At 48.5% G+C, this 14,902-nt stretch overlaps 1 protein-coding gene across 1 annotated transcript; it reads right to left on the bottom strand.

Moving 5' to 3' along the window:
* Positions 1-4,318: 4,318 nt before the first annotated feature.
* Positions 4,319-10,516, bottom strand: LOC136467068 (serine/threonine-protein kinase PBS1-like). Its single transcript, XM_066465614.1, has 5 exons — positions 9,986-10,516; positions 9,302-9,504; positions 8,706-8,895; positions 5,874-6,265; positions 4,319-5,151 (listed from the first exon to the last, which is right to left on the bottom strand). The coding sequence occupies exons 1-5, from the start codon at positions 10,194-10,196 to the stop codon at positions 4,612-4,614; spliced, it is 1,536 nt and encodes a 511-aa protein (XP_066321711.1). The 5' UTR covers positions 10,197-10,516; the 3' UTR covers positions 4,319-4,611.
* Positions 10,517-14,902: the final 4,386 nt, after the last annotated feature.

Raw genomic sequence — 14,902 nt, 5'->3', positions numbered from 1 at the left:
TCCACGGCACGACGACAACCTAAGGAGCGCCCAGGCCCAGCAGAGGCAGGTGGTCACGCGCAGAGGAATAGTACGGGTACGGCCCGCAGGCGGGGCGGACAAGTGTGCGGCGCTGCGCGACTCGGCAGGCAGGCAGCGGCGGCATCTGCACGCGCAAGCGAACGATCCCCGGGAAAGCTGGAGCGTGGAGGGACAGACAGACGTGCGCACTCAAGCCTGCCTTGTCCCGTTGCGTTGCCAAGGAACTGGCAGTACTACTAGTATTCGTTCCCGCCGCGTGCACCGCCGGGCGCTGAAGCGAAGAAACCGTTGCGCCTTTTCGTCGCTCGGCGGCTGGTCTGGCCAACGGTGCGCATGTGGGATGATGAGATGGTGAAAACGACCCGGCCATGGCAGTCAGGCTCAAGGTTTTCATTTTTGGAAATTTAAATTTATCGGAGGTGATAGATAAAGAGGATAAATATGATATATCAGAAATATCGGACTAAATTTAAATAAAATTTAATTTGAATTTAAGTAAATTTAAACAAAATTTATACGAAAAAGATAGATATTTTCTTATCGGCACCTACGGATAAAAAAGATATATCGGAAATATCAGGAGATTTCGGCCGAAAAAGGAAACCATGGTCAGGCTCAGGCACGAGGTGTGCGTCTGTGCGATGCGACACAACACAAATACAACACAAATAAACGCCATGTTCGTTTGGGCTAGTTTGACTTATAAGCCATGACTGAAAGTACTGTTGGCTGGTTTGGTGTGGGAGAAAAATATTGTTTGTTGCCATGGCTTATAAGCCAAATACGACGCCACCTGCGACGCCGGTAAGTATATATAGTTTTCCCGGCCACTGATGATGATATCTCGGAAGAACTGGATGGACCGCGTAATGACCAGCCGCTAGCCCCTGCTGCTGCGAGATGAGATTTGGGGAAGATCGAAATAGGAGTGCGCGGCGCGGCAACATTTGATCCCAAAGTCGCTGTCAGGCCCCTTGACACCACTCGTTTCCTGCTGCCGTTAGTTAGATAGATCCGGCTGATGATTCTGGTCAGTTGATGTCGTCGCTCTGCTCGCGCTGGTCCCTCCACCACCTCATGCATATGGGGGGCCGCATCGCGGCCGGAGCCGGCCTGTGTGGTCTGCCCCTGGCCTCCATGGATTCCGGCTGTCGCCACCGTGATCTACCTTGCACGGCCGTGGTCTAGGCCTCCTAACTCCAACCAGGAGTAGTGACAGGTGTGTATAGTTTTTTATTGTTTGTTGTTTTTTTCAAGTACACTTATAACATTTATAAAAAGAATCAACAAAGTCACGATGTTTCGTTGGATTGGGATTGCGCGGTTGCCCCGCAGGGTTCTGTTTCTGTAGCTCTAGATCACATCCACTGCCTCTCGAGAGTCGAGTCTCGACCATCCACACTGTTGCTACAACTGCATCCGCAACAGAGAAGTAAGTGAAAGAGAGGTCGATACACAGGGCACGGACAGCCGGACAGGCTAACCCTTATCTATAGATTCATTCACCGGCGAGCTCAAAGCTTCATGTAAAGAATTGCCACATTCAGCTAAACCCGTCAGCCTGCATGCAACAAAAGCTTGACCTTTTGTTTTTTTATGTACGCAGCGTACACTGCTTGCAGCACCTGTAGCAACCTCTTCACCGGACTGGACAGACCGGGGACGTGCCTGTAAAGTGTAATGTGACTACTGTGAGTACCCGGCTCCAATCCAGCGACTCTCATCTGCCAGCGCAGCGCACTGGGCACGTAGTACGTGCCACGGGTGGTGCGAGTCCGCCGCGTCGAGGCGGCGAGGACACCGTCACGGGTAAGGCAGGGCAGGGAGGCGGGAGCGGCAGCTGCTGCTGGGGCACTGGAGCACCCCAGCCCCACGGTGAAAGGCTCGCTGTCCCGTCCGCGTAGTACGTCTCCGGCGTCCGTCGCGTCGCGTCGCGCGTGTCGCCTAGTAGTAGTAGTAGTACGATGAGCGGGGCGCGGCGAAAATCCACCGTCGCGCTGGCAGCTGGAGCAGGCGCAGAGCGCGGCGGGTGGAGCAGGCCTTCGCAACGCGGGGTTAGACTTAGACCCATCACGTGGCCCGGGATGCCTACGCCACAGATGCTGGGTTTTGGCCCAGTCGCGCGGATCAGCTCAGCTTCACTGAATTTCAGCCTACTCGCACGCCTTGCCTCTCTCAAGTCTCTTCTGTATCTATCTTCTAAAAAAAAGTCTCTATATCTATCGCCTTTCACATTTCTTAAACTCGCAACGAGTACACACAATAGCTATAACTATCTATGTAAGTTAAATTAATCTTCTATCAATTTCGTATACATGATTAATCTTTTAGCGCAGAGCATTTATTATCGGCCTTGAAATTTATTTGACTTAAAGATTGGGCCAAGTCCAACTGATAAGTTCAACAAAAATAGCTAGCACATTATGATTTGCACAAGCACCGTGCAACAAATTATACGCTCTAATGCAAAACACAGGCAGGTTTAATATAACATTTATATCTATATACTTAAATTCAATATGAAAGAGTGAATTTTTTTTTGTCATTCAGTCTCTCTTACGGTCCGTGTGTCCCTCACTTTTCCGAGCACAAATGCACAATAGTCCTAACCGATTGCACCGCGCGGATAGCTTTGCTAATAAATAAATGGGGACATGGGGTGAACACGATTTTGCGTGCCAGGCATATTGTTCATCGTGCTTAGTCACGCGGGGAGACGGATTTGGTATGACCTCACTCACGGCTCACGTACGTGTACGTACGCCGAGCAGGAACTAGGACGAAGGAGGCACGACACAACATGACGAACCAGATGGCAGCGTTGTCGGACCCGCGAAGTAGCCATGCATTTCTCCATGGAGTGCCCCGTCGTTTGATGGCTTGCTCTTCCGGGTGGCCACACCACAACTGGCACGACCAATGCAAGCGGCGTCAAAGAGTTCTCAGCCGTATCGCGGCCGGCCTACTCCGTGTCTTGCTGCCCGGGCCGGGCGGGCTACCTGATGATGGCGACCAGGGTCCAGGGCATGATTGCAGGCTTTGCAGCAGGCAACCAAATTCGGCCGTCGTCGGAGCGTCGAAGGATTTCAGCATGCAGGGGAAAGAGAAAACGTCACCGATCGACGGAGCTTTTCTGACGGTGGCTAGGCCAGCCACTGCATGATTGCAGCAGGCACGCACGATTCCGCCGCCGCGTCTTCAACAACTTCCGGGAAGACGTAGGCAAGGCGCCTTCGTCGACTCGAACACGCACGGTCGACCACGCAAAGACCCCCCATGCATCCCATCATGCGCCGCACAGTCCCTGTGCCGAGGCCGCGGCGTGCGGTGCGCCCCTATAATTGAGCCAACATGCTGATTGTGCCAGTACCGCCGCGCGCTCCGTAGAGCAAGAACGATCGTTCTCGCCGAGAGGGGCTGCCGCTGTAGGCGCTTAACTGGTGAGCCAACCAAGCGGCTGGCGACGGCAGAGACGCAGCTTAGCAGCAACGCGGCACGGCTGAAATATCCGGCCGGCTGGCTACCTGTGTGCCACCTGTGCTGGACGACAAGCCCGGCCGGCGGGAGGCGCACGCCAGCAGCTAGCTTGCCCGCGCGCAAGTGGCGCATCGCCGAACAGGGCACGTTCGCTCGTTGCATTGCATCTCTGGTATTTTCGAGATGAGAGACAAACATGTGCGGTGCGGGTGCAGTTTCCGGACAAGCCAACTCAACCATGACCACCGGCAGGGGCCTCGTCGCCCCTCGGTTCGGACTTCAGGGCGTCGGCAGCCGCGGCCCTGCACGGCCGTCGCCGTCGAATCGACCGGGACCGAGACCGAGCACCGTCTCAGCGCTGCCTGCTTCTTCCTTGCTTGCTCGCGCAGGCAAGGTGGCCCGGGCCCGACCCCGACAGCGCTACAACTGCTACAACCGTGTCCGTGTGGCATGTCAGCAAGGGCGCCCTTTCAGTTTCAGACCAGAGGAACCAACCATGGCCACAACAGACCACACAGCCGAGAACACGCACCGGACAAGCGTTCGGAGGCGCCGGAGATGACAGTCCGGTCGCGTTGTGTCGGCAGTATGAAATCGATCGAGATATTTCTTTTCTCCAAGCTCAGTCGCAGACTGTTCCTGCCTCCATCGCAGGGTGCCAGGGTTACAGCGACCGTCACGAGAATAAGGTGAGCTCACTATACATGCGTCCTCCGTCCAAGAGTAGGAGCTGCCGTCCTCCGTCCAGAAACAGAGCAGCATAGGCTGAGCAAGAGGCCAGACGACCCAGGCACCCAAACAGACACGCAGACCACAGCCGGAGACAAAACGATTTACATGTGGAACTCAAATGCGTCCTTTCATTCTCACAAAATTTTTCTGAGAATTTACAAGTACAACCACATGCATTCACTATCCAGTACAACGCTGCCGTTTTCCCCACTCTTTCCCTGCCCTAGGAATGTACATCTAACCCCTCCCTGCCCTGGCCCTGCCGGCCACCGCCAGAACGAAAATCGACCCGGAAATTAACCAAACGATATGCATGGGTGGATGTGTGGAAGGCCTCGTTTCTGCTCGCTTGCCTGCCCCCTAGCTGTTCGCAGTCGGCCGCTAGTCCAGGCTGCCCTGCCCATTCTCTGCACGCCGCTTGTCACGCCAGTTCTCGCCCCACATTTTCGCCTCGGCCACCATGCGCTCCCGGTCGCCCCACATCTTCGCCTCCGCTACCATGCGCTCCCGGTCGCCCCACATCTTCGCCTCTGCCACCATGCGCTCACGTTCAAGGTCCTTGTTCAGGATCGCTGGGAGGTCCCTGGGTGAGTCCTCCCGGTCCTTGCCTGGTGACTTGTGGCCGGAGCTTCCAGTCTCGTCGTTCCTGGATACCACCCTGCCGTTCTCACCAGGCCTGCTTCGCTGATCTCCACCTGGCTTCCTTGAAGCAAGAGCTGCGTTGGGATCATATGGCTGGGATGCCAAGTAGGACAGAGCAGTCACGACATCTGCAATCAGTGGGCGTGAAGCAGCCTCCGACTGAATGCACATGGAAGCCACCGCAAGGGCTTGGTAAAGCCCACGCATGGGGTATCGCCCTTCCAGCCTCGGGTCAGCCATCTTAGGGAGCTTTCTTCTGTCATTAAAAAGGGGACGTGCCTGCCAACCAATGATCAGTGTGAGCACATGCACTTTATCCTTTCCAACCACATCATATAATCTGTTCTAACCAACCAGGAAAATCAGCAAAATGGAGGTTGGCAGATGACAAATTCTACTTGCTCCGTTCACAATAGTCCCTCCGTTTGAAATTACAAGGCTCCTAGGACAAGACTTTGACCAACAATTACTCCAATAATGTCATTTTTTTGTGATGCAAAATTATATTAAGTATTTTCTTAATACAAATCTAGTAACATTAATTTTGTGTGACAAAAATTATGTGTAAATAAAGTAATTGTTGGTCGAAGGGGGTCATCCAAACAATATGAAATATGACCTTTACAGCATATGCTAGCATCTCCAATTCCTCTACCCTAGCCTTGAGTGACCCAGCAGCAGTTTAACATAAGTCAAAAATCTAATTTAACCATTATTTCATATAGAACCATTACCACTTGCTTGTAAACCAATGATGGTTTGTGTTCATTTATGATGTAGAGTAGAGGATGAGAGGACTAACCCTGATTACTTGGAGAATTTAGTTAAAATCAATAAAAAATATATTTAACTAGTGATCCAATGTTTCTAGCAACAGAGTGATGCTATACAGCTACAGTATCTACGAGTAGTCAGTGTCTGATCCCAACAGACATACTACGATGTAAAGATATAAGAAAAAAGGTAACACACGGTCATCAAGTAAACATATCATCACTTACCCATGAGACAAGATTTTGTTCTCCATGTGGTCTGGTGCTGTCGATAGCCCTACGACCAGTAATCAACTCCAGCAAGACAACCCCAAAGCTATACACATCTGACTTCACTGTCAGCTGCCCTGTCATAGCATATTCTGGTGCACAATAACCATATGTACCCATTACACGTGTTGAGACATGTGATTTGTCGCCAACTGGACCCAACTTAGCAAGTCCAAAGTCAGACAGTTTCGGGTGGAAACTTTCATCCAACAGAATGTTCGATGACTTGAAATCCCTATAAATAACTGGCGGATTAGCTTTGTCATGAAGGTACTCCAGTCCTTTGGCAGCACCTGCTGCAATTTTCATCCTGGTATTCCAGTCCAAGGCCTCCTTATCAAGAGGTAGATCTACATCAAATGGAACCATTAGGTCAAATGAGAGAGTCCTCAACAGATTAAAACGAAATGAACTCACTGTTTGGAGGAATATCTTATGTATGACATTGTAGTACGCTATCACATATTATATTCCCATACTGTACACAAGAACAATCATTCAGAAATTAAGTTCATAAAGTAAGAGCCACTGGTTCAAGTTATAAATTCTGACATAGCAGTTGATGAGAATTAGACCAAAGAATGCAAAACTATGGCAGAGTAACAAACTAAATTTAAAAAGGATCAAATGGTACACATTTTGAGCATAATAAAATCTAAAAAGTACCAAGGCCTTAAACAATGTTCACCAAAACACTAAACAGTAAACAATTGGGCACCTATCGTTTAGCATTTATTTGGGTTACACGGCCACTTAAACTTATTGGAAATAATCCTGTGTCTAGGTGCATGATAGTGTCTAGGTTCGTAGCACTTACTTCGCCAAATTTCAGCATGTAGTAATAGGAGTAATAGGCTGATTACAACAACAAAGCCTTTAAGTCCCAAACAAGTTGGGGTAGGCTAGAGTTGAAACCCAACAGAAGCAATCAAGGTTCAGGCACGTGAATAGCTGTCTTCCAAGCACTCCTATCTAAGGCTAAGTCTTTGGGTATATTCCATCCTTTCAAGTCTCCTTTTATTGCCTCTACCCAAATCAACTTCGGTCTTCCTCTGCCTCTCTTCACGTTACTATCCTGACTTAGGATTCCACTACGCACCGGTGCATCTGGAGGTCTCCGTTGCACATGTCCAAACCATCTCAACCAGTGTTGGACAAGCTTTTCTTCAATTGGCGCTACCCCTAATCTCTCACGTATATCATCATTCCGAACTCGATCCCTTCTTGTATGACCGCAAATCCAACGCAACATACACATTTCCGCGACACTTAGCTGTTGAATATGTCGTCTTTTCGTAGGCCAACATTCTGCACCATACAACATAGCAGGTCTAATCGCCGTCCTATAAAACTTGCCTTTTAGCTTCTGTGGTACCCTTTTGTCACATAGGACACCAGACGCTTGCCGCCACTTCATCCACCCTGCTTTGATTCTATGGCTAACATCTTCATCAATATCCCCGTCCCTCTGTAGCATTGATCCTAAATATCGAAAGGTATCCTTCCTAGGCACTACTTACCTTCCAAACTAACATCTTCCTCCTCCCGAGTAGTAGTGCCGAAGTCACATCTCATATACTCAGTTTTAGTTCTACTAAGTCTAAAACCTTTGGACTCCAAAGTCTCCCGCCATAACTCCAGTTTCTGATTCACTCCTGTCCGGCTTTCATCAACTAGCACTACATCGTCCGCGAAAAGCATACACCAAGGGATGTCCCCTGATTTGTTGGGTAATATTCTGTATTAATTAGGAGGCTATCACACCCTGATTTGTAGCTCACATTTGGCTATATTAGAAGAGAAAAAACAGAAAAAGATGCCAGCCACCAAATCCACCTGTGCTCGTGTGTGTTCTTTGTGGGTGAGCTCATGGGTGTCCTGTTAGAGGCATATTTGCCTCTCAATACCAGCTACACGGTCAATTAAATGGGATAAACAGCCAAATAAACAGGCACGGCTGGTCATTGTGTAGCGAAGTGGCGTGTAAACGGACTACATGGCCTTTTACAGCAACACTGGCCTTAAGAGAAAGTTCAAATAGTAGGAACACAGCCTAGCTTAGTTGGTGGGAGCTGGTTCAAGTCCTCTTCAATTAACAATGGCATCTACCTCCTCTTAGGTTGGTTAAATTTATTTAGTATGTTTAACCCAATCACAAAATAAGATATTCCGGCCAGATCATTTATTCAATTGGTTCCAGCATGTTGTATACCTTTAAAGGTAAACTTTGGAAGAATGCACAAAAATTTAATCGGTTGCAATATTGTTTCAACCTCAGTGCATAAAACAGAAGGGAAAAACATCTAGCTTATGTATCATAACCAATGTCCTAACTACACCAAATGAACAGTCAAAGAAATTTATATTGCATTACACTAACAACAGTTAAAATGTGAGAAAACTGTAACAGAAGGATGATACACTAACAGAGGGTAAAATGTGAGGAAAATGTAATATAAAGATGGCTAATAGAGAGGTGCATAGTATGGCACCCTGCGTCACCAATGGGTCTTGAATAGATTTCAAAAGGAAAAATAGTAATGTTATTGGTAGTGTGTGAAGGGCTACAGACCAAACATCTGCCAGTATAAAAAGGAAGAACAATGAAGATAGATGCATACAAAGACTAACAAAGATAGAACAAGCTGACAACCATAGACAAGCAAGCATGTGACAGACAGGCAGACACACACTAGGACAGGCATGCAGCTAGTCACACAGAGAACACTGGTTGGAATGCTGACAGATGGTGGTCATATGCAAACAGTTTCAATACAGCAGCATTTGTACCGTGTAAATGATCTTCCAGTGATCCAGAGGGCATATATTCATAAACAAGAAGTCGCTGGTCTCCATCAGCACAATAACCAATCAAATTAACCAGGTTTTGATGATGTAGTAAGCTGAGCATGAGAACTTCTACTAGAAATTCTCTGTTTCCTTGAAGCCCATCCCTGTTAAGCTGCTTTATAGCAACAACCTGCAGCAAACAATCACACTTGAACCATCATTTTCTTAATCCAGCCTGGTTTCTCTTTTGCATCTACTGTACATCATATTCTTTCAGCAAACTAGCAAAAGGCAAGAACATAAGGTGTGCAATCTAAGAATGTAAGCTCCATTGAACAGCTACTATTCCACAACATGGACTTTTTTAACATTTGGACTAAAACGAGCAGTGCCAATTCTTCTAGTCTACAGTCAAAAGACAAGAATCAAGCAAAACAGCTCTCCACTGAACATCTACTATTTCACACATGGACAACATGAAATCTGTGGGTGAAAACAAAGTCCCAATTCTACAACAGTGCAATTTGCTAGTAACACTATTCTTTGACAGCAGATAGCAAGAAAAGAGCAAGGTCGCACTTGCCGAACTAAGTTACCTGGCCTGTGCTCTCAAGGCGGCCCTTGTAAACACGTCCAAAACCTCCCTCTCCCAGGAAGCACTCGGGCCTGAAGTTCCTGGTGGCGGTGGCGAGCTCACGGAAGGTGAAAGTCTGCGCTGAGATGACATTGCCGTTGGCATCCTTTGGCACCGAAGCCTCTTTGGTGAGCACATTGCTCTTAACTCTTGCTCTCTCAGCCGCTGCACACATAGACAAATACAAGAGGTAGATTCAGTAAACTAATCAGCAGTCCGACTCTGACAAAGAGAATCACTATCTAAACTAGCATGTGCTGATCGCATGAGTCCACGATTTCATCTCCCAACGACCTTTACATCTCTCCAAAGCCTAAGGTAGTAAATGAACCTAATTTGTAGAAAATAACAATCTGTCCATCTAGTCAAGATGGTTCCTACTTCTTCTCCCTTTGCCTATCGGGAATTTCTTAACTACAGACGCTAATTCAACACGCAAAGATGGCCGCAAGCTACACGGAGCCGTACTAACTCAGATCAAGCAGGCCTGGTGCGGTTGAACCACCACGCAGGGGAAATCAACCACCGCGCCGGGATCCGAACCCACCCACCAACCAGCGCGCGCCGTGATCCAGTCCAGTCCACCCAACCACCCACCCACCCCAAGCCGTGGAACACGTAGCTCAGCAAGGAGCACGTCACGCACCTGCGGAGAACTTCTCGACGCGCGGCGCCGCCATGGGCGCCTGCTGCAGGTCCGGGTACCCGCCCCTGTCCCCGTGCCGACCGATGCCGGCGCCGGCACCGGCTCCGTACGCCGCGGTGGCAGAGGACGCGCCGCCGTACCCACCGGCACCACCGAATTTGGGGTTGAGCTGCTCATCCGCCGGGGAATCGAAGCACGAGAAGCAGCCCATCGCCGGCGGCCAGGAAGAAACACCAGGTCGCCGCGCCGCTCAAAGGTGCAACATTCCTTTCGCTTCCGCCTTCCTGCTCCGCTGACCGGAGACTCTGATTGCGCTGGGAGGTGGAGGTGGAGGTCGATGGGATGGGATCGGATCTTCCCGGCGAGGGGATCGAGGGAGGAAGGGAGGGAGGTGGGGGGAAAGCGAGGCGAAGGGGAGGGGAAGGAAAGGTGCGTTTTTTATTGGGTTTTTGGAGCGGAAGCGAAGGAAGCGAGCAGGGAAGGAAGGTCTCTGGAGTGGTGATGGACTCGGGCACTCGTCTCGACCTCGAGTCTATCGCGGCGCGGCGAGGGGCACGGCAGCCGCCCAACTAATACGCGGTTTTGCCCGCGTTCAGACTTCGGAATGCTCCCGCTATGATGTTGGTTTACCGTTTACGCGTTTACTGGACTCGGGTGGTACCGTTGCCCGGCCCGAGTCTCACCGTGGGGATTGGTTCGGTACTTCGGTTGTATAAACCGTTTTTTTCAAACAACCGGTTAAGAGTGTACTCTTCCTGTCCCTAAATATTTATTGTTATGATTTATGTATCAATCAAACATTTTTAAATTTAACTAAATTTATAAAAAATATTAACAATATTTTATTTCCAAATAAATTTTTAGGCGGATAGGATTCGCCGCATGTAACCTAAACAATTGAGATACACTTATAGGATAACAAGATTCGTATTTTATGAAAAATGTTTCTCATAATGAATCTAATAATATCAATCGTCGTGGGGGTACGACCCCGGATACCTACGGCAGACCACATGGGCTGCGCCCCTAGGGGTAGCCCAGCCCACAAGAAGAAGCCTTGCGAGGCACAACTCTGCTCGGCGCCTTCCGCAAGACATGGAGAAGATATCCTGAAGATACTACGAGATCTGTTATGATATGTATGATCTTAAGATTCCTGTAATCAGTTATTACTTTCCGGTTATCTTTTAGATCTAACCTACTTGTAACCCTGCCTCCCGGACTATATAAGGCGGGCAGGGACCCCCTCTAAAATTACGGCATATCATACGATAGCTAATACAAGCCAACAGACCACAGGAGTAAGGTATTACGTCATACTGACGGCCTGAACCTGTATAACTCGTGTGTCTCTGTTGCCTTCTTGTTCTTGATCTCGCGCTCCTCTGCCGATCAATCTACCTTCGTGGGATACCCCTCGGAGGACTGCCGACAATAATCTGTCGACAATCGTGTGCTGTCAATCTATATAATTTTAGATATTAATAGTCAAAGATGAACAAAATTGATTTAGGAGAAAGTTATATTTATGAAAACGGAAGTAGAAAATTTAATCGCAAACCGAGCTTAACTCAATTGGTGGTTAGGTTACTTGCAGTGGAACATAAGCCCATGCATGCTCACTCTTGCGTTTTTCCTGTTTGGAACATTGGATTTTCTCCGAAATCTTATTTTTTCCGTAAAATTGAACCATTCCTTTAAAAATGTTTTTTTCCTGTTTGGAACACCGTATTTTCTCTGAAATCTTATTTTTTCTGTAAAATTGAACCATTCCTGTAAAATTTATATATGATTCGGATAAAATTTCTACTTTCCAACCAGTCCCTCAATACGTGTGTATATGGTTCTCAGTTTTTACTTTTTATTGTGTTTCCAAAAAAGAAAAAAATTGATAAAAAGTCTAGTTAGTACGTGTGCATGGGACTTTGGACGGGTGCTTATTTGACTATGAAAAGAACGTTCCTGTTAACAGCAACACTTGAGCGCCAGCGCCACCAACTTTACCAGACTTCTTCTTCAATCAGTCCCATGAGAAGACTATTTAGATATCTCTGTCAGTGGGCCGTTTGGAGGGAAAAAAAAAGGTTCGATCTAGCCCGGTCCACCCCTAGTCGAAGAAGGGTGAGTGAAGCAATGTAGGGCGAAGATCTAGCGCATATTCCTCGCTCCTCGGATACATGCATGCAACTAGAACTTAACTGAGAACTGGTGGTAGCCATCTGATTGGCTCCGATGTACAGTTCAATCATCGAGAGTTTTTTTCCCTTCTGGATCGATCGGTCGCTACGAAGAACCAGGCTAGCAGCTGGACCTTGCAGTCAACTGTACCTGGTTTCTTACTGGGGAAAAACCGGTGACGCGACTCACGGCTTGCAGTCGGCATGATTGATAAACAAATATAAGTAGGGCCATGTTTAGATTGCAAATTTTTGCAATCTGGACACTGTAGCACGTTTCGTTTTTATTTGACAAACTTTGTCCGATCATAGACTAACTAGGCTCAAAAGATTCGTCTCGTGATTTACAACCAAACTGTGCAATTAGTTATTTTTTTTACCTATATTTAATGCTCCATGCATATGTCCAAAAATTGATGTGATGGAGAGAGTGAAAAAACTTGGAATTTGGAGCTGATCTAAACAAGGCCTAGAAGGTTCAGCACTGATTGGCAAACTGCGTAGCATGCATATATGCGCGCGTATGGTGCTATGGATCAGCTGCGTGCTAATCATAAATCATCTGCACACAGCAACATACTGATCTGCAACTAACTGGAAAGTTGTTTTCGTATATATAGTCAATTATTATATCAAAATGAGATGTCTACGACAGGTTTGCACTGCACACGCCTGCGATTAATCAGCAAATTAAAGGAGCTGACTGATGAGATGAGACCACTAATCAAGCCTCAATTCTGTCCGTGCGTTGCTTGGTTGTCATCAGCGGCCTAGCAGTCGACGACCAAATAAAGCATCAAGCATGCATGGTAACCGCAGCCTACATGGCGAGCCCCATCATATAGGCCATATAAGTACTGTGTACTCGGGGGGATTTGCATGTCGATCCATCCATCGCAGTCGCAGACCAGGTAAATATCAACGCCGACCAGTCTGTGGCTAGTAGTGCATTATCCGATCCACACGCTATGATATGATGTCCTATCTACTCTTATCAAAGCAGTTTACTTTGGCCACCAATCAGGCTGTCCATGTCGGCCCGAATAACCCCAGCCGTCTGATCCTCCATCCCATGGCCCTTATTGCTTGAAGTGGATTCTCTTCGGAAACAGCTTCGACCGCTTCTCGTGACTTTTTACGGCTTCCTCTTTTCTTTCCTTTAGCTTCTTCGGCTTCTCGTCCGAATCCACAAGACCAAATATATACCCAGAGCTTCTACTTCTACACAATTCCCCTTCTCGATTCTTCTCCTTCCCGACCTCGACACTTATGCTCCCGCAGACGTCACCTCTGCCGCGTCCGCCCACCTTCCCTTCCTCTCTCTCCCTCTCGCCCGACGGGGCGGTGTGCCGGCTAGGCCCACGCCACCGGATAGCAGTGCGCCGCGCGCCGCACTGGCGGGGCGACGGCGCCCCCGGCCTGTTGCGCAGCGCCGCGTGTGGGCCCCGACAGTGGGCGCCCCAACGGCGGTGGACGTCCTCGGCCACGGAGCGTCACGACCGGGCCATGCCGGTAGCCGCCGGCGCTGCTTCCCCCACGCTGCCCCTTCCCGCCGCTCCGCGTGCGCTCGACCAAATCCTAGCTGCCTGTGCTCGGTGGCCATGCCCCTGGCCGGGGGTGGGTGCAGGCGCGCCGCTGCGAGCAGGCCCGCTGGCCGCCGCCGCCGCTGCACACTGTGGGCGCAGGCCACGGGAGAGGTGGCCACGGACCGACTGCCTCCCGGCCGCTGTACAGGTAATGGTGCGCTCTCTCTCTTGCTTCCCTCCTCTTCCCTTGCCGGCTCCGATGACGGATGGCCGGATCCGTCGGCTGCATGGTTGGATTTGTCCGCTTCCCATTCAATCTATGCAGTGAATCAGTTGCCAAAAAATCCCCTTTATCTCCTTTGCTACCTTATGTCTCTGATCCCTTGATTTCATTTCCTGTATATATGGATTTATTTTGCTTACGCATAAGGTTTGTGCCGCTATGTTGATGCTGTAATCTTTTCATCAATATATATAAGTGTGCCTATGGTGCTGCTTTTTTTATTTTAGTCTCAGCATATGCCGTTGCTGATGATGTACTGATTGCAGTTTGAGCATATGGTGGTACCTATGAGGTGCTTCTGATAAACCTGACCATATTTTCGTGCCTTTGCTATTTTGCATTTTTGGTTGACCATATGTCAATGCCAATGATGCTGGAGATAGATACTTTTTTTCTGAAATATAGGAAGTGATTTTTTGCCAACATGAACGGGTTGTCCTCAAGCGAATCCCAGCCGCTTTGTAGAGTTAAATAAGAGTATGCAGTCATGATTACAGCTCTTTTATGATCTTTGCAGAGTTGCTAGTGATGCATTCCAATATGCCAAACCTGACAATATTTACATGCCATTGCTATTTTATCTTTTTCCGCCACATGTCAATGACAATGTTGCTGGAAACAAATATCTTCTTCTCAACTATACCATATGAGAAGATGCGGTCATGATTATCACTGTCTTATGATCTTTTTTCTGATCTCAGGTGATAATATATTGCTTCCTGCATTTCGGCTGCAGTTGGCGTGTGCTCAGGGTGGCCACGTTATTGTGAAAAGTTTTGGCCGCTTGTTTCCAGTTTCATGGTTGTGTTTCACCCCGGCGTTTTCCACTCTACCATATAAAAATATCCTGTGCTCCTATGTCCTCTATACACACCGCTGCTTCTCTCCCCTCCAATTCTATTATCCGCTTCGCTCTCTCCATCTCTCAAGA

This window comes from Miscanthus floridulus, chromosome 7 (genome assembly GCF_019320115.1).
Source record: "Miscanthus floridulus cultivar M001 chromosome 7, ASM1932011v1, whole genome shotgun sequence".
NCBI lineage: Eukaryota > Viridiplantae > Streptophyta > Magnoliopsida > Poales > Poaceae > Miscanthus > Miscanthus floridulus.
This window is presented reverse-complemented; position numbering and strand designations above follow the sequence as displayed.